General features: G+C 46.9%; 1 protein-coding gene across 2 annotated transcripts in view; it reads left to right on the top strand.

The window, feature by feature from the left end:
* Positions 1-875: 875 nt before the first annotated feature.
* The window catches only part of LOC144823928 (choline kinase alpha-like), a 171,507-nt gene continuing 149,552 nt past the window's right edge, over positions 876-22,830 (top strand). For both annotated transcript variants that reach the window (XR_013608859.1, XM_078682849.1), the window contains exons 1-2: positions 876-1,461; positions 13,945-14,053. Coding sequence is in view for 1 of the 2 variants with exons in the window: in XM_078682849.1 (XP_078538975.1) it covers positions 1,223-1,461; positions 13,945-14,053 (348 nt within the window). In the remaining variant the exon portion in view is untranslated. The remainder of the gene's footprint in view (positions 1,462-13,944; positions 14,054-22,830) is intronic.

Raw genomic sequence — 22,830 nt, 5'->3', positions numbered from 1 at the left:
GTTGTGCTCCAGGCCAGACTCGGAGCTTGTGCCTGCTCGCTCCAACCCCAGAAATGCAGCTGTGGTTTGAGAGAGCTCCACTTTGCATGTGGGTTTAGCAGGCCTTTGATGGCCGGCCAAATCCACATGCGTAGTGAAGGCAGTGCCTACCACTCTGCATCCAACCTGTCACCACCCTGGCCCCACCCCAAGACTCGACACAAGAAAAATAAAACAAGTTTTAAACCCGTTTTATTTTTCACATTTTTTTAAAGGCTGGCGTGGGAAGGACAACTCCGCTGGTTAACCTACCTGAGTACTAAACCAGCCCCATTCCTGTGGCGAGAGTAAATGATTTTTCTGGGTGCAGTTTTTACATATGGGCCAGCAGAAGGAAGTAAATCCCAAGTCATCCAATTTGCCATGCTAAATGGCTGCATTATTTGGGTTTAGGGTCAGCTGCCATCCTGAGAAACCTACCAAATCCAGATATTTCTGAAACCTAGACATCCAGGAGTCCAGGGTGGTGTTACCTGCTTGACCCCTTAAGGTATTTTTTACTAAGAGGGCATTAAAAAACTCAAACTTTGGCTAAATACACATATTTTCCTCACATTTCTGAAAGAAACCTGCAGGGTGATAATCCTGCCAAGGCAGTCGCCATATTGTTCTCTCCACTTCAACTAAATCTGGTAGGTGGACGATTGGCTGTCTGTTTCTAAGGCAACGCCAGCTAGATTGTCTGGGCGCTGCGCAGCAGAATATCGCAGCCTGCAGGGGAAAAAGAAGGGCGGGGTTTCAATCACTCCCAGCGTCCAATCAAAATTTACTGTCGGCAAATACCGGGCTGTGGCGTAGCCAGTCAGAGTTTATAAATTGCAGCGTACTGCTGAAAATTGGCATAATTACGGCGAGTGGCGTTCAGTGCAGATTTTTGTGCTGTGTCGCTCATTCATTTCGCTTCTCGGATCGCATCCTCGCATCTTTTGGCAGATCTTCAGGAAGCCATTATTTTAAAAACAGAACTTATAACTAGAATCTTCCGGAAATTGAAAACGTGTTTTTTTCCTTTTGGTAAAAATCTTGGTGACGCAGGGTATATTGCGGTGACCCCGCTCTCCTCAATCCGCGTTAACGGTTCATAGACATCGGTACGTCCAGAACTCCATCAACGACCCTCCGCGTGCTACACGCCCCTCACAGACTCCATTCCCAGCGTAGCTCGCCACCCTCAAGACCGCTCATGAAGACCAAGTTTTCTTCCAGCGGCGAGGCGGTGCCCGCGTTGGAGCGTCTGATCTGTGTCGCCGGGGGTCTGGTATCCGGACAGCGAATGGAGACTGAGCCTGATCAGGAGGATATACAGGTCGAAGAGTGTGTGGACCACCGCACCCGCCAGAAGGCCTACACCTGGTGCCGCGAATTTCTGTCTGGCGCCTGGAAAAATCTGAGTGAGGAACGATTCATCATCCGCAGTATCAGGTAGGTGGGAGTTGGGCGGTAGGGGGGTGGAAATGAAGTTTCTTTGTGGACCTATGATGGGCACTTAGTTCAAGCCGGAAAATGTATGTAGTTTTTTCTGTAGAGGGTTGTCTATGCCCGGGAGTAAATGCATTCAACTTTTTTTTTCTTCTGAAGATTAAATGTATGAAGCTTGTCAATGCACGGTGGCCCTGTGTGCTTGAAAAGAAAGTTTTCCTAGAAATCTATTGATGTGGACGATTTTCTTTGTATTAGTTTAAGCTGTTACAAAATAACATTTCAACACACAAAAAGCAAAATTGTCACCCTTCTTGAACTTTGACAATGGCTAAAAAACCTAATGCATCATCCTTAAGGAGAAAGGTCTATTTAGAGAAGAGCAGTAGAGATAAGAAGAAAGAGGTCGAAAGATTACACGAAAGACAATAGTTTGTCAGAGAAGAACCGAAAATGAAACGGCACGAGAATCAAAACTGTAATAAAAGTAAGGGAAATAAATGAGGATAAGCTTTGGCTAAGGTAGGAAAAGGCTAGAGAAAGAGAAACACTAAAATAAGAAAGATACAACTATGAATCAGCCTAACAAATGGACTTTGAGTAGCTGATTTTGGGACTAACAGGAACAATATAAAATTAAGTGTTTGATACAAATAAGCCTTAGAAAGGGGGAACCCCTCACAGGGTTGAAAAAGTAGACATAGCATAACAGAATGAGAGAATTTAAAGCATCAGACTCCGAAGGAGTGAGTGATGCTTCTTGACAATTTGCAAACAAATTCAAGGGACCAAAAAGGGTGAAGATGCTTAGAAAATGATTTGAGAGTGAAAAAAATAACGGTGACGTGGAGAAAAGCACCAGATGTAAAACATAAAATGCTGCTGGGCACCAGAGAGATTGTGTGGAGTCATCCTTTTTATTTAACCAGCGAACGTCTCTTGTTAGCAATGACCTTCACACCTTTTAGCTTTGCCTCCCGGGTATGTAATGCTAAAACTTTGGGATTAAAGTCTATCTATTAAAATGTGGGTTGAAATTAAACGGGAAATATAAAACATTACAGGTGTGTCCTAATCCTTTTAGAGAAGTTTTCGGAGCGGTGTCAGAGGAGAGCCTATGAGAAATCTTTTCCGAAAATGATGCGAAGTACAACCTTTTTATTTCATCACAATGAATGTCTTTAAGCATCGTGTTGATGTTCATGCCGTATAAAAGTACATTTTCTGAAGCATAGTAGTGTCGTGACAAAACAATTCGATTATACTCAACACTTGTAGTTTAAGGTAACCATAATCTTTGCCAAACCCTCACGTTTCTTTATGCCTTCAAGTTAACTACATTATGGGGACCCCATTCACACCTTAAAGAAAACCTCTCTTGAAAACATTGAAGGAATTTGAGGCACTTCTTTTTTTCTTTAGAGGCAATTAAACACTTGAGTTTGTTGGGGAGTCAGAACAGATCCCTCGTTCAGATAAAAAAAAAGTATGGTAAAAGTTCAAATCAGGCAAACGTTCAAACCATGTAAGTAGTCCACAGGTTTCTTGTTGGGGTGAATAGGTGTAACAGTTGTATGCATTTTAGGGAAATGCATGGAACACTTTAATCTCAAGGAAAATGGAATATTACACGTCAATTAAGAAAGTAGGGGATTGAGTTTAGTTTTAAGAAGGGGCTTTGGTTGGTGCTTGTAGGATAGACACGATAATTCCAAACACTGCCACTAAGGCATACTTCAACAAGCATTGGCATAGCCAATAGGTCTCGCCTTTGGGACCTTATAAGTATTTAGTTATGTAGCAGGTCCCAAAGGCGAGACCTATTGGCTATGCCACGGGTACTCGTAGTTTGGCTCGCGGGCCACCTGCGGCCCTGCAAGCCTTCCTTGCACACATCGTATCTGTGTTTTAAATCATTTTTTTTACATTGTCCGCAAACACTGTCGGTTGCAGCAGTGCTACTCGGAGAGATTATGCTCTGTGGGGGCCGGGCGATTCCAGCCATAGTCTGAGTGGAGAAGAGGTGAAATACAACAAAGCCTCGTTAACAAGCAAATGGTCTTTTAAAGACCTGTGAAGTATTGGGGTGCGGCTGTGTTTGTGCCCGGGAGACACACGCACAGGGTGAGGTGACAGAGGGAGGGACAGGGAGGGAAACAGAGGGGAAGGTAAAGGGAGACAGAGGGAGGGAGGGAGAGGGAGGGAGTCAGGAGGAGACCGACCGAGGGAGGGAGACGGAGGGCAGGAGACAGAGGCAGGGAGACAGAGGGAGACAGAGGGAGGAAGACAGACAGCGGGAGAGGGAGGGAGACAGAGGGAGGGTGACAGAGGGAGGGAGACAGGCAGGGGGGACAGAGGGAGACAGAGAGAGGGTGAGGGAGACAGAGGGACGGAGACAGACAGGGGGTGACAGACAGAGGGACGGAGACAGCGGGACGGAGGGTGACAGACAGAGGCAGGAGGGTGACAGACAGAGGCAGGAGGGTGACAGACAGAGGCAGGAGGGTGACAGACAGAGGCAGGAGGGTGACAGACAGAGGCAGGGCGACAGAGGGAGGGAGAGCGACATAGGGAGGGAGAGCGACATAGGGAGGGAGAGCGACAGGAGGAGGGAGAGCGACAGAAGGAGGGAGAGCGACAGAAGGAGGGAGACCGACAGAAGGAGGGAGACCGACAGACAAAGGGTGACAGATAGACAAATGGTGACAGATAGTCAAAGGGAGGGAGACAGACAGACAGACAGAGGGAGGGAGACAGACAGACAGAGGGAGGGAGACAGAGGGAGGGAGACTGACAGACAGAGGGAGGGAGACTGACAGACGGATGGAGGGAGACTGGCAGACGGAGGGAGGGAGACTGACTGACAGACGGAGGGAGACTGACTGACAGACGGAGGGAGACTGACTGACAGACGGAGGGAGGGAGACTGACAGACGGAGGGAGGGAGACTGACAGACGGAGGGAGGGAGACTGACGGATGGAGGGAGGGAGACAGACCGAGGGAGGGAGGAAGACAGAGGGAGACCGACAGAAGGAGGGAGACAGATAGACAAAAGGAGGGAGACAGACAGACAGACAGACGGATGGACTGAGACTGACAGACGGATGGAGGGAGACTGACAGACGGAGGAGGGAAGACAGACACAGGTAGGGAGACCGACAGAAGGAGGGAGACAGACAGACAAAGGGTGACAGATAGACAAAGGGAGGGAGACAGACAGCGGGAGGAGGGCGACAGAGGTAGGAGGGTGACAGACAGAGGCAGGAGGGCGACAGACAGAGGGAGACCGACAGAAGGAGGGTGACAGATAGACAAAGGGTGACAGATAGACAAAGGGAGGGAGACAGACAGACGGAGGGCGACAGACGGAGGGAGACAGACGGAAGGAGGGAGACAGACAGAAGGAGGGAGACAGACGGAAGGAGGGAGACAGACGGAAGGGAGACAGACAGACAGACGGAAGGGAGACAGACAGACAGAGGGAGGGAGACAGACAGACAGAGGAAGGGAGTCAGACAGAGGGAGGGAGTCAGACAGAGGGAGGGAGTCAGACAGAGGGAGGGAGTCAGACAGAGGGAGGGAGTCAGACAGAGGGAGGGAGTCAGACAGACAGAGGGAGGGAGTCAGACAGAGGGAGGGAGTCAGACAGAGGGAGGGAGTCAGACAGAGGGAGGGAGTCAGACAGAGGGAGGGAGTCAGACAGAGGGAGGGAGTCAGACAGAGGGAGGGAGTCAGACAGAGGGAGGGAGTCAGACAGAGGGAGGGAGTCAGACAGAGGGAGGGAGAGCGACAGACAAAGGGTGACAGATAGACAAATGGTGACAGATAGTCAAAGGGAGGGAGACAGACAGAGTGAGGGAGACAGACAGAGTGAGGGAGACAGACAGAGGGAGGGAGACAGACAGACAGAGGGAGGGAGACAGAGGGAGGGAGACTGACAGACAGAGGGAGGGAGACTGACAGACGGATGGAGGGAGACTGACTGACAGAGGGAGGGAGTCAGACAGAGGGAGGGAGTCAGACAGAGGGAGGGAGTCAGACAGAGGGAGGGAGTCAGACAGAGGGAGGGAGTCAGACAGAGGGAGGGAGAGCGACAGACAAAGGGTGACAGATAGACAAATGGTGACAGATAGTCAAAGGGAGGGAGACAGACAGAGTGAGGGAGACAGACAGAGTGAGGGAGACAGACAGAGTGAGGGAGACAGACAGAGGGAGGGAGACAGACAGACAGAGGGAGGGAGACAGAGGGAGGGAGACTGACAGACAGAGGGAGGGAGACTGACAGACGGATGGAGGGAGACTGACTGACAGACGGAGGGAGGGAGACTGACAGACGGAGGGAGGGAGACTGACGGATGGAGGGAGGGAGACAGACCGAGGGAGGGAGGAAGACGGAGGGAGACCGACAGAAGGAGGGAGACAGATAGACAAAAGGAGGGAGACAGACAGACAGACGGATGGACTGAGACTGACAGACGGATGGAGGGAGACTGACAGACGGAGGGAGGAAGACAGACACAGGTAGGGAGACCGACAGAAGGAGGGAGACAGACAGACAAAGGGTGACAGATAGACAAAGGGAGGGAGACAGACAGACGGAGGGCGACAGACGGAGGGCGACAGACGGAGGGCGACAGACGGAGGGCGACAGACGGAGGGCGACAGACGGAGGGCGGGAGTCAGACAGAGGAAGGGAGTCAGACAGAGGAAGGGAGTCAGACAGAGGGAGGGAGTCAGACAGAGGGAGGGAGTCAGACAGAGGGAGGGAGTCAGACAGAGGGAGGGAGTCAGACAGAGGGAGGGAGTCAGACAGAGGGAGGGAGTCAGACAGAGGGAGGGAGTCAGACAGAGGGAGGGAGTCAGACAGAGGGAGGGAGTCAGACAGAGGGAGGGAGTCAGACAGAGGGAGGGAGTCAGACAGAGGGAGGGAGTCAGACAGAGGGAGGGAGTCAGACAGAGGGAGGGAGTCAGACAGAGGGAGGGAGTCAGACAGAGGGAGGGAGTCAGACAGAGGGAGGGAGTCCGACAGAGGGAGGGAGTCAGACAGAGGGAGGAAGGAGGGAGGAAGACCGACACAGGGAGGAAGACCGACACAGGGAGGGAGACAGACTGACAGAGGGAGGAAGACAGACTGACAGAGGGAGGAAGACAGACTGACAGAGGGAGGGAGAGAGACTGACAGAGGGAGGGAGAGAGACTGACAGAGGGAGGGAGAGAGACTGACAAAGGGAGGGAGAGAGACTGACAGAGGGAGGAAGACAGACTGACAGAGGGAGGAAGACAGACTGACAGAGGGAGGGAGAGAGACTGACAGAGGGAGGGAGAGAGACTGACAGAGGGAGGGAGAGAGACAGAGGGAGGGAGAGACAGACAGACACAGGGAGGGAGTCAGACACAAGAGGGAGTCAGACACAGGGAGGGAGACAGACAGACAGAGGGAGGGAGACAGACTGACAGAGGGAGGGAGAGAGACAGAGGGAGGGAGAGACAGACAGACACAGGGAGGGAGTCCGACACAAGAGGGAGTCAGACACAGGGAGGGAGACAGACAGACAGAGGGAGGGAGACAGACAGAGGGAGGAAGACAAACGGAGGGAGACTGACACAGGGAGGGAGACAGATAGAGGGAGGGAGACAGACAGATAGAGGGAGGGGGACAGAGGGAGGGAGACAGACAGTGGGAGGGAGACAGACAGTGGGAGGGAGACAGACAGAGGGAGGAAGACAAACAGACGGAGGGAGACCGACATAGGGAGGGAGACTGACAGAGGGAGGGAGGGAGACGGACAGAGGGAGGGAGACAGACGGACAGAGGGAGGGAGACAGACAGACAAAGGGTGACAGATAGACAAAGGGAGGGGGGACAGACAGACGGAGGAAGACAGACAGCGGGAGAGGGAGGGTGACAGAGGGAGGGTGACAGGGAGGGAGACAGGGTGTCAGAGGGAGGCAGTCAGGGGGGACAGAGGGAGGCAGAGGGAGACAGAGAGGGTGAGGGAGACAGAGGGACGGAGACAGAGAGGGTGACAGACAGAGGGACGGAGACAGCAGGACGGAGACAGCGGGACGGAGGGTGACCGACAGAGGGAGGGTGACCGACAGAGGGAGGGTGACCGACAGAGGGAGGAGGACGACAGCGGGAGGAGGGCGACAGACAGAGGCAGGAGGGCGACAGACAGAGGCAGGAGGGCGACAGACAGAGGCAGGAGGGCGACAGACAGAGGCAGGAGGGCGACAGACAGAGGCAGGAGGGCGACAGACAGAGGCAGGAGGGCGACAGACAGGGAGGGCGACAGACAGGGAGGGCGACAGACAGAGGGATGGAGGGAGACTGAGGGAGGGAGACAGACAGAGAGAGGGAGACAGACAGAGGGAGGGAGACTGAGGGAGACAGACAGAGGGAGCAGACGGGAGGGAGGGAGACTGAGGGAGGCAGACAGACAGAGGGAGGCAGACAGACAGAGGGAGGCAGACAGACAGAGGGAGGCAGACAGACAGACGGAGGCAGACAGACAGACAGAGGGAGGGAGAGAGACAGACAGAGGGAGAGAGACAGACAGACACAGGGAGACAGACAGACAGGGAGGGAGAGAGACAGGGAGACAGACAGACAGGGAGGGAGGGAGACAGGGAGGGAGGGAGACAGGGAGGGAGGGAGACAGGGAGGGAGGGAGACAGGGAGGGAGGGAGACAGACAGACAGGGAGACAGACAGACAGGGAGACAGACAGACAGGGAGACAGACAGACGGGGAGACAGACAGACGGGGAGACAGACAGACGAAGGGAGACAGACAGAGGAAGGGAGACAGAGGGAGGGAGGGAGTCAGACAGAGGGAGGGAGGGAGTCAGACGGAGGGAGGGAGGGAGTCAGACGGAGGGAGGGAGGGAGTCGGAGGGAGTCAGACAGAGGGAGGGAGGGAGTCAGACAGAGGGAGGAGGGTGACAGACAGAGGCAGGAGGGCGACAGACAGAGGGAGACCGACAGAAGGAGGGAGACCGACAGAAGGAGGGAGACAGATAGACAAAGGGATGGAGACAGACAGAGAGAGGGAGACAGACAGAGAGAGGGAGACAGAGAGAGGGAGGAGGGCGACAGAGAGAGGGAGGAGGGCGACAGACAGAGGCAGGAGGGCAGACCGAGGGAGGGAGTCAGACCGAGGGAGGGAGTCAGACCGAGGGAGGGAGGGAGTCGGAGGGAGGGAGGGAGGGAGTCGGAGGGAGGGAGTCAGACAGAGGGAGGAAGACCGACGGAGGGAGACAGACTGACAGAGGAAGGGAGACAGACTGACAGAGGAAGGGAGACAGACTGACAGAGGAAGGGAGACAGACTGACAGAGGGAGGAAGACAGACTGACAGAGGGAGGAAGACAGACTGACAGAGGGAGGAAGACAGACTGACAGAGGGAGGAAGACAGACTGACAGAGGGAGGAAGACAGACTGACAGAGGGAGGAAGACAGACTGACAGAGGGAGGAAGACAGACTGACAGAGGGAGGGAGAGAGACAGACAGACACAGGGAGGGAGTCCGACACAAGAGGGAGTCAGACACAGGGAGGGAGACAGACAGACAGAGGGAGACAGACAGAGGGATGGAGGGAGACTGAGGGAGGGAGACAGACGGAGGGAGACAGACAGACGGAGGGAGGGAGACAGACGGAGGCAGACAGACAGACAGAGGGAGGAAGACAGACAGAGGGAGGGAGAGAGACAGAGGAAGGGAGAGAGACAGACAGACACAGGGAGGGAGACAGACACATTTTTTTTACCTGCGTTGATGAATAGACCAGCAACTAGCACTGAAGAAGGACCTCCAGGCACAAGTTGGGACATTTGTGAATCAGTGTTTTGTGCCAGTGATCTAGGCTGTAATATAAACATATGGTATCCCAACTGGTATTATTTAAAGACAATTATAACGGATATGTTAAAAACATTATCAGAAAGTAAAAAGGAGACTCATTCGAAGTTATAAATGTGCTCATGGCATCATATTTATTCAAAACAGGAAGTTACAGTTGTAGCAGCACTGTAAACAAATCAATTAGTACAACCCTAATTGTACTTGGTGCTCAAGAAGTGCAAGTGATGTGCACGGTGGCGACGCAAGTGACAATGTGAACAGCATTGACGGTGCAAGGTGACTAGTGCAGGAATATATACAGTGACTTGAGGCAACAATATGGTTCCAGCGGAGTTGTGGTCTATTTGGTTCTACTATGGGCTGGCTATAGTTTTAGATGAATCACATTGTATGTTCGCGCCTTCAATTGCACTGCGTGGCCGACGGCGTTTCGATCCCTGTAATTTGGGATCTTCATCAGGACTGGGTTGATTGATGGACAGTGCTGATAGTTTGGTTTTCCGGGGAAAATTAGGAGGTCCTGTACAGTGAAGACAGTGGTACAAATCAATTGGAGAATCAAGGTGAGTCAAAGGGGTCCCATTGGGCGGTAACAAGGTAGCGATTCAAACATGATTGATGCAAGGGGATTGAATCTGGAGGCTATGGGTGCAGGGGTATCCCGTGCGGTCGGAGATCGGGGCTCCGATCCAGCTCGTCAAGGCGGGTAGATCAAGAGAGTCCCGTCGGGTGGGAGTGGGGCGTCGATCCAACCGTGATCTGCGAGGGGGAGAATCAATCTCTCACAGTCTGAACGCGGGTAAATCAAGAGAGTCCCGTCGGGTGGGAGTGGGGCGTCGATCCAACCGTGATCGGCGGGGGGAGAATCAATCTCTCACAGAGTCTGATTCGGAATTCCGAATCAGACTCTGTGAGAGATTGATTCTCCCCCCCCCCGCCGATCACGGTTGGATCGACGCCCCACTCCCACCCGACGGGACTCTCTTGATTTACCCGCGTTGACGAGCTGGATCGGAGCCCCGATCTCCGACTGCACGGGATTCCCCTGCACCCATTGCCTCCAGATTCAATCACCTTGCATCAATCATGTTTGTATCGCTACCTTGTTCCCCCCCGATGGGACCCCTTTGACTCACCTTGATTCTCCAATTGATTTGTACCACTGTCTTCACTGTACAAGACCTCCTAATTTTCCCCGGAAAACCAAACTATCAGCACTGTCCATCAATCAACCCAGTCCTGATGAAGATCCCAAATTACAGGGATCGAAACGCCGTCGACCACGCAGCGCAATTGAAGGCGCGAACATACAATGTGATTCATCTAAAACTATAGCCAGCCCATAGTAGAACCAAATAGACCACAACTCAGCTGGAACCATATTGTTGCCTCAAGTCACTGTATATATATTCCTGCACTAGTCACCTTGCACCGTCAATGCTGTTCACATTGTCCCTTGCGGCGCCACCGTGCACATCACTTGCACTTCTTGAGCACCAAGTACAATTAGGGTTGTACTAATTGATTTGTTTACAGTGCTGCTACAACTGTAACTTCCTGTTTTGGATAAATATGATGCCATGAGCACATTTATAACTTCGAATGAGTCTCCTTTTTCCTTTCTGATAATGTTTTTAACATATCCGTTATAATTGTCTTTAAATAATACCAGTTGGAATACCATATGTTTATATTATATTATTCACCCCAATCCCAACGTGGTTGATGGGTTTTTGCTCCTGTGGTTCATACAACAAGTGATCTAGGCTGGGCACAAGAAAGGGCAGTGTGAGGCTAAAAGTGCCTTGTGCTTGGAAGTGCAAGCTGTGCGAGTAGGGTGCGGTGTCGGGGTTTTGTATGCACTGGGGTGTCAGGTTTTGATGTATGTACTGGGACAATGTGTACTACATTGTGCGTGACTCACTGTGCCGGGCATCAAAGACCGTGAAGTGCATCCCTCAGGAAAAGAGGAAGAAGGGGCAAAGTTCAAGTAGCAGCTGTTTTCAAGCACTTGTGCTGGCTGCGGGAGCGAGCAGAGGCGTGCGGGCCATTTGTTTTCAATTCGCATGTGCGCTGTTGCTAGCTCCCGTAAGGTGGATGCCAGCAGAAGCACTGGTGCTTGAAAAGAGCTGACTGATTCCTAAAGGTCACTCCTAGGGCAGTGCTACGCTCTAGGCTAGACCTAAAAAGGCTACAACCTGTTCCTCTTGTTTCAAGATTTACACAACCAACTGAGAGCACATTGGAAACAATCTGCTGTCTGGTCTCATCATATTAACAAACCTCCCCATCTAGAGCGATCGCCACCTCATCACTTTAGTTTTCAAACTTCCCATGGGAAAGGCTGCAGCAGCTGAGACCATCAAAGAAATCCTACAAACAAGCTTGTCCTGAACACTCTAATCTCTACACCTTCTCCTTGCACAACCAATTAGGAGACTGGAAGTGGCTCTCCAGCCTGCTTTCCAAAGGCTTCAACAGCATTCTTTATCTTAGCACTTCCACCCGCCCCAACCAAAATATGCAATCGGTATAAGCTCTAGCCTAACTAGGTGAGACAAAAATGAAAAGACTCCTAGTTGGCGTCTTTTAAAACATTGTGGGGCATAGGGTAGGAATCTCTCAGCAATGAACGTATTAGTTTCGCTGAGCTCAAAAGGGCCGTTTACCTATGTGCCTTCCCGCTGTGCCACGATGTTTTAAAAGACGCCAACTAGGAGTCTTTTCTTTTTTGCCTCGCCTAGTTAGGCTAGAGCTTATACGGATTGCAGATTTTTGCAATCCTGGTACCAAGAATCTAGGATTGGATACACCTTTTAGGGGGTGTAGACCATCCATTTTCTTGCACCTTGGTCCTGAAGAAAACCTGGTAACTACCACACATAGGTTGAAACATGAAGACCACCCACACAGATACTCTTGGTCTTAATTACCCTTTCAGTATCTTTACACTTCTTTTAATATTGTCCAGTAGCTTACGAATAAAGTTTTTTCCATTAATAACAGGACAATTTTTAACATTTTTTCTACACTTATCACTCACAACAGCAAGCTCCACTGTAGTTCAGGTGTCGCAGCACATCCTGATGGCACTCGGTCATCAGGGTGGACCCCAATGATGAAGCATGTCACCACCAGGCTGGTGAGTGAGGGGTTTTTTACAAAAGGAAAATTTTTCCTTTTTTCAAACACATATCCCATCCAGAATCTATGATTTGCTGTGGTGATACTCCTCCTTTTGTTACTTTAATACCTTACCTAGGGGAATAGGCGTACACTCTGTTCACACTTTGTGAATTAATCCCTTACTCTCCCTTTTGTTATTACACTTCTATAACATAGCTCATGGTAAACGTTGTATAATACGTTTCGATAAAAGAGGATCCAGTCCCTCTCATACCACATGCCTGTAATTTGTAACAGTTCTGGACTACAAAAGTTTGAGGAAAATGTCCAAAGAAATCCCTTGGGGCCCCCAAGCCTCTTGTATGGTTATTGCTCAGAAGGGCATGCACACCCCACAGCCCAAAGCTTCTTCTCTTGATGCAACTGTGCTTGGAATTTTGCATTGACAGGACTTTCATTAAATGGTTGCCACTCGCCACATATTGGTATCCAGGACAAAATCGCCGCATGGGCTATTTACCACATGACTAGGAAACAAATTGTCCATGGTATACATTGCTATCCTGAAGGATTCTGTGCATAAAAGAAATGCATAAATTAACAGCTTACTGGCCCTCCTTTCTCTGGGACCAAAGAAATAAAATATTGTCCGGGGAGCACAAGGAGACCTCTCTTCACATTGGGGAAAACTAAAATCTGCATGGTAGGAAAGACTCAGTACATCTGTTTCTGGTCATAAAGAAGTTAGGAACCTGCTTTTTCGCCATGTAAAAATACACCTTGACTCTGCAGAGCACGAGTTATTTATTTGCTCAGACTAAAACCCAAATAGATAGTTTTTTTTTTTTTTTTTTACAAAATAAAGAGCTAATCAAATCTACTGATTTAGAATACACAATCTGGTCTATCCCGAGCCAGTGCTGGATTAAATGTGCTTCTAAATGGTCTATTAGCTACACTTTGAATTTCCTGGCCCTCAGTGACACAAGCTCTTAGAAGGTCTTGGTCATGTTGTTGTTGATCGGCCAGTGAATTGCAGGACGTGGTACTAAATGAGACACATGCCTTGGTCTCTAAATTACCCAATTTTATGGAGCGTGCACATTAACTAAACCGCACTACAACTATTTTCTAGGAAGAATGCTCTGAGTAACAAGCCAAAATAAATGCTTCGTTGAAAATGGCCACAAGACAGTAGTTTTATGTATACGGTCTGTCAAAGAGTTACTAAAAAAGCACACGAACCACATGAACACCAAATAGCCGCAAGAGTAAGGTACTCAAACAATTTATGGAACGGGTTTAGTGACTATTGTTTCTGTAGCCTATTCCATTAGAAGTGAGGTTCACTGTTTAGGATCTAGTCAGTCAATTTTAGATTCGTTCATATTCTTCCTACACAGGTTATGCACATAACAAATGTCCAGTATATATTTTGACTTCCAGCAATGGCATATGTAGCAGAATTGCTAATATCCCTTTTTTCCCCCTCACAGAGGAGGCCTCAGCAATGTGCTATATCTTTGCTCTTTGCCAGACACAGAAAAGACTGTTGCTGATGAGCCACATTGTGTTCTCCTGCGACTGTATGGTGCAATCCTCCAGGTGAGTGCGCATGGCCGTACTGATTTGTTTTTATAAGCTTCCACATCTCTGTAGTGTGGGGCTTGTAAATGGTCCAAAAAAGGGTAAGTGTACCTAATAATGATTAGTTCCAGTTCCGAAACTGATGGCGTTGGTTCAAGACTTCTGTTTGAATGAGGATCGCTTTTCAGTAAAAGTGGTGGGAAATGCTTACGTTTCTAGAAGTCTGCATGTAAATCGAGAAGGGCCAAGAGTTATTCGAAATGCAACCCATCAACAACAAGACTTGAATATGATGGTTAAGAGGAAATAGGAAAACAAGTACAAAGCACGCCTTTTTTTTTAATTTACCCTCTTTAAATACTTCCGTCACTAGTACATTTAGAGTTTTCATAAAGTCTTGTTTTGTTTCCTTTGATCAATTAGTGATCTATTGTTCTACTTCATAAGTGATTGTTGTCGCCAGTATGTCAACATGTTTGAATACGTTTTCTCCTCAGTAAGAACATGTCAGTTAGTAACATTACATGTAACGTTTGCTGACTGGTTTAAAAAGGCACAGATGGTTTGTACATATGAGCTGTTTACTTCTAGTATTTTTAAATTGTATCACATTACAGTGCAAATTGTTTAATGAAATTCAGTGCAATTTTAATTATGGCCCACTCAAATTGTAATGGCCCCTGGAAAAGAGAAAAGTGTATAGTATATTAGCGGACAAGTTGCCCCTATATAGACTTTGCTGAATGCTGCTGTCAAATTTAAAGAAAAAAACTCTTGTATGTCTTTTCGGTTTGCAGTGTAGATTCTAAATATAATTTTACAGTAAATAGAATTAAATGAATGCCACACTTGTTACAATTCCGTTTTGGAACGCATACCTGCCTACCTTATACTCGTAGGGGTAATGTTGACTCTCTGAACTACGAATTAGGCTTTAAATGGAAACTGGACTGTATCTCGCACCATTTACAGATCCTTACAAATCAAATTTAAGATTGTGGGTTACAATACATTAAATTAGTACTTTAAGTAGTCTCTTAACCACAAGTATTTGTTTTAAATCTTGGACTGCTTACTCTTTACTCAGGATCACCTACTTCCCGCAATTCGCCTTGCTCTTCGCTTCCCCCTGGTACGCAGTTTGTGATATTACCCTTATGAGACCAAACTAAATAATGCTAGCCACATTACCATAGAAATGCAGGTCATTTTTTAAATGTATTAAAATTTGTTTTAACATTTTGCATTTGTTGCAACTTGATCAGATTAAGGTCAGCTATACTTTGATGTGTCCGTGCTATTACATATACATAAAGGCTGTGGCCAATGTCCTGGAAGGATTGTAATATTTATGAAGTGTTAGGCAAGAATAAAAGTAATTAACAGTGCATTTCTTATATCCACAAAAATGTATGGTAATATTTTCATGAGAAAATGTGTGATACTCAGGAATTTGTCACTATCGTACCCTCTCTCTCACAACCAGCCTCATCTATAATCTGAGTAATCAATTTAAATATGGATCAAAGCATCCCTTACAAAATTGATATGCAAATTTTAAGTTCCTCTCCAGTATTAACATGAAACCGCCATGGAAAGGCGGTGGAGATTGGATTTGGGTGCCCGTTGCAGGCCCCCCTTGTGTTGGGGGAGGCGGGTGTGCACTGGGGGTTGGGGGGGTACCTAGGGTACCTTCCTACATTTCGCTGCACCAGGTGGAAGGCACCACGTGGTGCCTGTCGCGAAGTGCAAGGAAACGCACAACATGCATTTTTAGCATTGCAAAGGGTGCTGCAGCCAGCAGCACCCACCACAATTTTAACCATGCATGATGCAACCATAGCAGTAGCTGTCTCATTGTAATCAGACGTGCGGGACAGCTGCCTTGCGGGCGGTCCCAGTCCCTGCATCAATGAGCCATCGTAATGAGCCCCTAGGTTATTTGCATATTGCACAATTTGCCAGTAAACCTTGGAGAGCTTGGAGAGCTGTTGGTTTCTACTGATGTTAAACATCCAATCCAGAGTTCCTTCAGGTGAAGGCATAGGAAACTAGACAAAAGGGACCCTGCCATAGAAACAGGGCCCCCCTACTACTGATATACACTGCGTATTGAAGTGAGTTTCTTTTTAGAAGCAGATTTCCTTTCAGTTGATTTTATGATGCTTTGATGTTGAAATGGAAGTTTGCATATTCATCTGATAGCTCAAGGAACTTTATCTCAAAAGGAACAAGTATACCACATCAACGTGCTAAAGTCAAAGGCTGTTCTTTTAGATCTCAAACCTTTGCGGCCAGCCATTCCATTGGAGATACTCCTGATTTAGTCATTGAGCAGAACAACAAAATGTACTATGTTAACACAGGGAGAGGCCTCAAGGCAAGGACCTTCTCTACGGAGAATGGTGACGTATCCTTTGCTTCTAAATTGACCCCTACCTTCGCTGTAATCCTAAAAAGCAGATGTGTTGTCCAGAAATCTCATGGTAGAACTTCACTGATGTCCTGGCAGTGGTTTACCCCTCAAATAGCTCCCTCATTTGTACGGCAGAAAACACAAAATGGTAAGACATCCATAAACCCCGAACCGACCTCATAGGAGTAGCTCACCCCTTTGCTCAGCTGTTGAAAAACTTTTTTTCTGGAAATCTCCCTTGTGTACTTATGAAACAGAGCCTAAGGTGTGGATTATCCTCCTAATATCCTCCTAGTACCAGAGGGGTCATCCCTGTGGTGGCATGTAGATGTACTTCTGCTGAATAAATCCATGTGAGTTTCCTGTGCAGACTCAATACCCTGGGCAAAAAAACAGCAGAAGCTTTCACCCCCAGCCTTAGTTGCTGAGCTTGACCATGAGGTATCACTAATCGGACCCTGTCAGGCCATGCTGTGTATGAATATTCAAGTGGTGAAGTGTCTAACTTCAAGATCTTCTTAGCTTTTAAAATGAATATGCTTGTCTGGTGCGGATACAAACCTATTGATTGATGGACCTGTCTGAAAGAGACATTACTGCCACACTTCCCTCTTTACCTTCTCGTTTCCTATATAAAATGTCAGTAGGTAGTCACTGCAGCTTGCAAAATGATCATTTAGAAGATCTGAAGATGCTTTCTCAATGACAGAACTTTCTTCCCCAGGAAATAAATGTAGCTTTGTAGATCGATTGGCCTTTTCTTTGAACCGATACGCAGATTTGACCTTCATCGTCTGTTTTGTAAGGTAATCTTAGTTGCCATTTCATTAACTAGATGGCTGAGCAAAATACTGGATTGTTTCCATAAGCCTTATGATGAATTGCATAACAATGCAGTTTGCTTATGAACGCATTCTTCATTTCTCCCAACTCTAATTTTTTTACTTTTATCTGAACCAAGTAGTTTCTCTTCCAAATGTTATCTGCAAAGATGTTGCTTCATACACTGGATGTATAAAAGCCCTTTAGTACCAATACAGATACAAGAAAATATAAAGATCTCTATTAGAAAATATAAATAACTCTTTCTTAATAATGGAATTATCAGTCCTAGTGTAGGTAGCTATAAACAATCCATTCCCAGTTGGATGCTGCCATGGAATGCTGCATTTGGCCTTTCGGTGAAGAGGTGCCTCTCAGGCACTTCTATAGCTAACACCTCAATAAGTAAAGCAGCTACTAATGTTTTAAATGCTTTTATCAATTCAATTTGCACATGGCCACTTGAAGAGGAGTCTATTGATTTGCCATATATTCGTTAATGGATTCTGACACTTTGCCAGGCCTAAGTCACGAAAGGTTTGCTTTATAATTAGTTTTATTGTTCCATTCATTTTTAGGGCAAGAACTTGCTGTTTTATTTTTTTTGTAAAGGTAATTTCCTAGAAGGAAACGTTGCATGTTACAAGCATATTTATTGAATTCATATAGATTCACCATAATTTCCAGTTAACTGCGTCTAACTACCCTCTGGACCATTGGAACAGAGTTTTGTTTTAAATTGAGTGCCAAATGCAACTTTTGTGTGGGGGATGCCTTTCTGGTACAATTGTTTTTTTTGTTGCTTTTTTTCTTCCAGCCAAGTTCTTTTTGTTCTTAATAAACATCTGAGTTTTTATTTAACTTTACAAAATACCATCAGATCACCGGTGCAAAAATCTTGAAAAAACCTGAGGATTGATATCATGACCTGAAAACAGATATGATCTCCATGGTGGAAGTTTACAAGTTATAAAATGCTGAATTAAACCATCCAACTGCTCCTTCTTAAAGCACGCAGGCCATAAAAGTAGATTCCGGGTCAAAGGCAGAGATTAGGAAGAAGCGATAAAGTAAACCATGGCCACCAAATCTACAAAATTGGGCAATACGTTTGGAACCTTAACCTAGATCATGACGTCATGTAGAGTTTTTGACAGGCACAGTAGCTGCGAGAATTTTCAGATACACTGCAGCAGCCTCCTTCTGTGTGGTTTGTGAGACCTGTTAATTTACTGCGACTCTGAACCGAGCTGTAAACCTGAAAGCGGTGATAATTGCAGAATAGAACTTGCTGGTGTCCAGGAACCTTATTGGGGTTGCACCCAAGACAAGGAACTTCAGCCTTTTCATGGTTCTACAAGTGCACACACTCACCTTCAAATCACTGATTTGTATCCCATTCAGTATCATGGCTATCATGGCTCTCAACTGCCCTTTCTCAATGGCCATTCTTTTCATTCCGGCATTTGTGAGTACGGTTTGGTGGAAAATTAGGATTTCCAAACTTGTCTTCCTGTAATGCCAAAATTCCTTTTCACCATACAGCATTAGGAGTATTCCTCTGGGAAACAACTCCTGACATGTAATGACACCAAACAAACTGTTCACTCCTTTGAACACCACCACCAAATCCCAGGGAAAGGGTTGTTTGTTTGAGGTTCAGTTAAGCTTCATCTGGTTTCCAGAAACCAAAACCATTGGTAGCAGTGATTCCTGTTTTTGCATTTGGTGCAGCTGTGTCTCATACTGATATAGCCCATTCCTGCAACAGTCATTCATAATTAATGAGGCACGTAGAGTAGTTGATACATGGATAACTGAGGCACTGAATGTGGTTGCCCCATGGCCATCCAGGGCCCCCTGCAGACGTACGAAATCTGCACCTTGGTTTAATGACGCCTTAAGGATGGCTAAGCAATCTTGCAAACGCTTAGAACTTAAATGGAGGACAGACTTTTCGGAGATAAACAAGGTGACCTACAAGAGGAATTTAAAACACTTTCACTCCCTGTTCAAGAAGCCATGGGCTGCATTTTACAATGATTTGATTGAGCTAGCAGATAATTATACCAAATAACTTTTTGCTATTCTCAAGGACATATAATCTCTAGAGAGAACAGTGGCTCCAGCCTCCAATTCGCAGGAGTCATGTAATGAAATTGCAGATTTTTTTTGCCTGAAAGGTATCAAAAATCTATGACGCCTTCACAGCCGAGGCTTGCAATGGCACTGAGTGCCTAGCCACACTGAGCCCGGAGTGGGGGGAGAACTGCCGGTCAGAATTTTCCCTTCCTTCCTTAGAAGATCTGGGAAAGATAGCTTTAAGTATTAAATCAGGCTCCCAGTCAGACCCTACCACGCCTAAAGCCATCAGCGTAGGGCTAGAGAGCATAATTCCCTGTGTGCAGCAGCTCTTAGAAACCTCCTTTCAAACTGGGAGGTTACCCGACATGTGGAAGCAAGCTCTTCTCCCCCTGAAAAAAAACCCCTCAGCAGACATGAACCTACATGAGAAACCGAGACCTGTCTCACTGCTCCCTTATTTTTCAAAAATAGCAGAAAAGGTGGCTAACACACAACTGGCGGGTCACATCAACCAACACAACCTTTTCCACCCGTCCCAATCGGGTTTTAGAGCATCCCACTCGACAGAGTCTGCCTTACTCTTTGCCACAGAGACAGTACGTGTGAGGGTGGATGAAGGCCTGCTCACTGCACTGGTCCTATTGGACCTTAGTGCAGTGTTTGACACGGTGTCCCACACAGTCCTCCTACACCGTCTCATACTAGGAGGTCTGGACGGTGCTGTCTTGAAGTGGGTGACCTCCTACCTACAGGACCGCAGTTTCTGGGTCTCTTAACCTCCACACACCGGGGATCAATTTTGAGCCCCACCCTCTTCAGTGTTTACGTCTCCTCACGTCTCCCCCCCCCTTAGCAGAAATTGTGGAGAACCATGGGGTCAATATCATATCGTATGCAGATGATATGCAGCTAGTGGTCACTCCTAATTCAGCGAAGGCAGCTAACAATTTTGCAGATTGCCTAAAAGACCTGGCGTCCTGGATGACGAACAATTGCCTGAAACTGAATGGCTACAAAACCGAGCTCCTGGTAGTAGGGAAATCTCCATCAATCTGGTCTTCAGCCTGGTGGCCAACAACTCTAGTACCCATCCCCAGCCCCATGACCAAGGTGAAAAACGTAGGATTCTGGCTGGACTTTACTCTCTCCTTCGAAACTCAGACCAGGAAAGTTTCAAGCAAATGTTTCGGAACCCTGAAAATGCTGATGAATACCTTGGGCATTTTGCCTCATTCCGCTAGGAAAACCCTGGTCCTTGCTCTTGTGACATCTCAACTTGATTATGGGAATGTGCTTTACCTAGGTGCAACAATTAAATGTCTACACAGTCTGCAATGCATACAGAACGCAGCAGCAAACCTAGTTCTGAATCTACACAGGGAAGCTTTCTCTAAGAAAGCACTTGAGTCCTTACACAAGGCCCTGTGTGTCTGCCACCACACTCTACAGAAGAAAGGCCCGCTCTACCTGCGGACCACCTCACTCCTTATCGTCCAGGCTGACCTCTCAGGTCCACCGGGACCCACCTGGTTAGAGTTCCCAAGATTAGAAAAGCCCGGATGGGCGCACAATCCTTTAGCTTATTGGCAGCTAAAAATTGGAATACGGAACAGTCGGAGAACCTTTTCCGGAAAAAACTAAAAACTTGGCTTTTTCAACTATAAGCTTTGATATGTCTGTCACTATCCTGGTTCTGCTTGACCCGCTTTGTATGCCGTCTACCCTTCGTTTTTTCTGTTAGCAGCATCAGCGCAGGGACACACCAGCTGGTGTAACCAGGCGCTTTATAAGTGTCATTGTATTGTATAATGCACACCACAAGGTTCAGGAGAAAGTCCCATTTGTGGTTACAGTGTTCAATGTAGTACTGTCACCCCACCTCTTAGATAATCTAGAGTAATGTAAAACAAGACTGACAAAAGCAAATTCTTTGAGTTGCATCTCTTCTGTGAATCAATACTCTTCTGATAAACAGATTTTGTCCACTATTGAAACAAGTTGCAGCATATCAAAAGTGCATTCCCATACATTGCCCCATACATTGCTGCATCTGTCGGCCACTGCCTTCTGAGAGCATGCATGCCCACTATGACTGGATCAGGTGATAGTCTGCTTTCCATTCAAGTGGCTGGTAATCACTTGGGATTGGTAGGATTTAACAGTTAATAAAGGACTTGTACTTTCTTTTCTCATTCTCAACATTTCTGCTAAAAGTTCCTCAAACTTTGTAAGAGCTCTTTCAGGAGATAAAGAATGCTCTCCTGAGTGGCATATGGCAGATATGAGAAAAGAAAATAGTAATATGTTCTATTCCAGTTTCCTAATTTCCCCCTATGGACGCCTAGAGCATTGGGCCCATTGTCGTTTAGTAAAACTACCAAATTCCTTCTAGTGGATTGGTTTCACTCTTTCAAATTCTGGAGCAAATGCATTAGGTGGTATGGGAACATCAGTAGATCTTCAAAGTACTCTTATCAACCGAAGGGTTATCTAACTATTTTGAGATCGGGTAGTAAGTAATCTACAAAAGAATACTCCCCAAAAATGAGTGCCATTCCACACAGACCAGTTTGTTTAATATAGGAAAGAGTATACCTTGACAATTAGGATTAACTTCAAAAGCCAATGCGTGGCACACAATCATTCAAATAATGTGCCCACAAGTCATTTATCGATATTTTATCAGTCTTGAATACAAAGCTGTCACACTGAACAATTCAAATTTGATGAAGCACTTACTTGCTCAATGAATATTTAGACATATTTGTGACGATAAACTAAATCAAATGTGCTTTTATATCACTTGCTACTATTATTTGAATTAATAAGATCAACTGTGTTATGGAAAAATTAGTGTGAAAAGTTTTCTTGAGGCACTTTTAACCAGGCTCCATGTTATGTACAATTCTCACTCAGATTAGACATGCAACATTCATGGTCGTGCCATCACCCATAAATTGATCGTACTTTGGATGATCAACTGGTCATTGACCATCCTCTAATGATGCATTTGTTCACAGATAGTCCTGCTACTTCTCTAAATTAATTTATTGACTGGGCAACAGATGATGGCACAATCGTATATAAATCTGACCGCTTCCATTCTTCACTATAAAACATTTAGTCGAAATAAATCCTAAATAAAAAAAGCTTCACGGGCTAAGAATACGGATCTGAACCTGCTTTGTAAGTTATCACTTCTGGAAAACCTTTATTACAGGTTAGTAGCTTTTCCTTGCTGTGTTGTAGGGCTTGTTTAGCATGCCTGAAAGTACAATGTTTAGGCCTTTTTTGTTTGGTGTGTAAATGCTAATGACAAGAATGCCTTTTTGGATGTCTAACTCCCTTTATTTCCTTAGTGGCTGTGAAACGACTGTTCTTGTTTGTCCAGCTCACTTAAGGTTATAGCAAGCCGCCTAAAGGTAAACATTCACAGCTTATATTGAGGCGTTCTCTAGTTACAACACATTGT

The sequence above is a fragment of the Lissotriton helveticus genome, chromosome 3_1 (genome assembly GCF_964261635.1).
Source record: "Lissotriton helveticus chromosome 3_1, aLisHel1.1, whole genome shotgun sequence".
Classification (NCBI taxonomy): Eukaryota; Metazoa; Chordata; class Amphibia; order Caudata; family Salamandridae; genus Lissotriton; species Lissotriton helveticus.
Note: the sequence above shows the minus strand (reverse complement) of the source record. Positions and strands in the feature narration are given on the sequence as shown.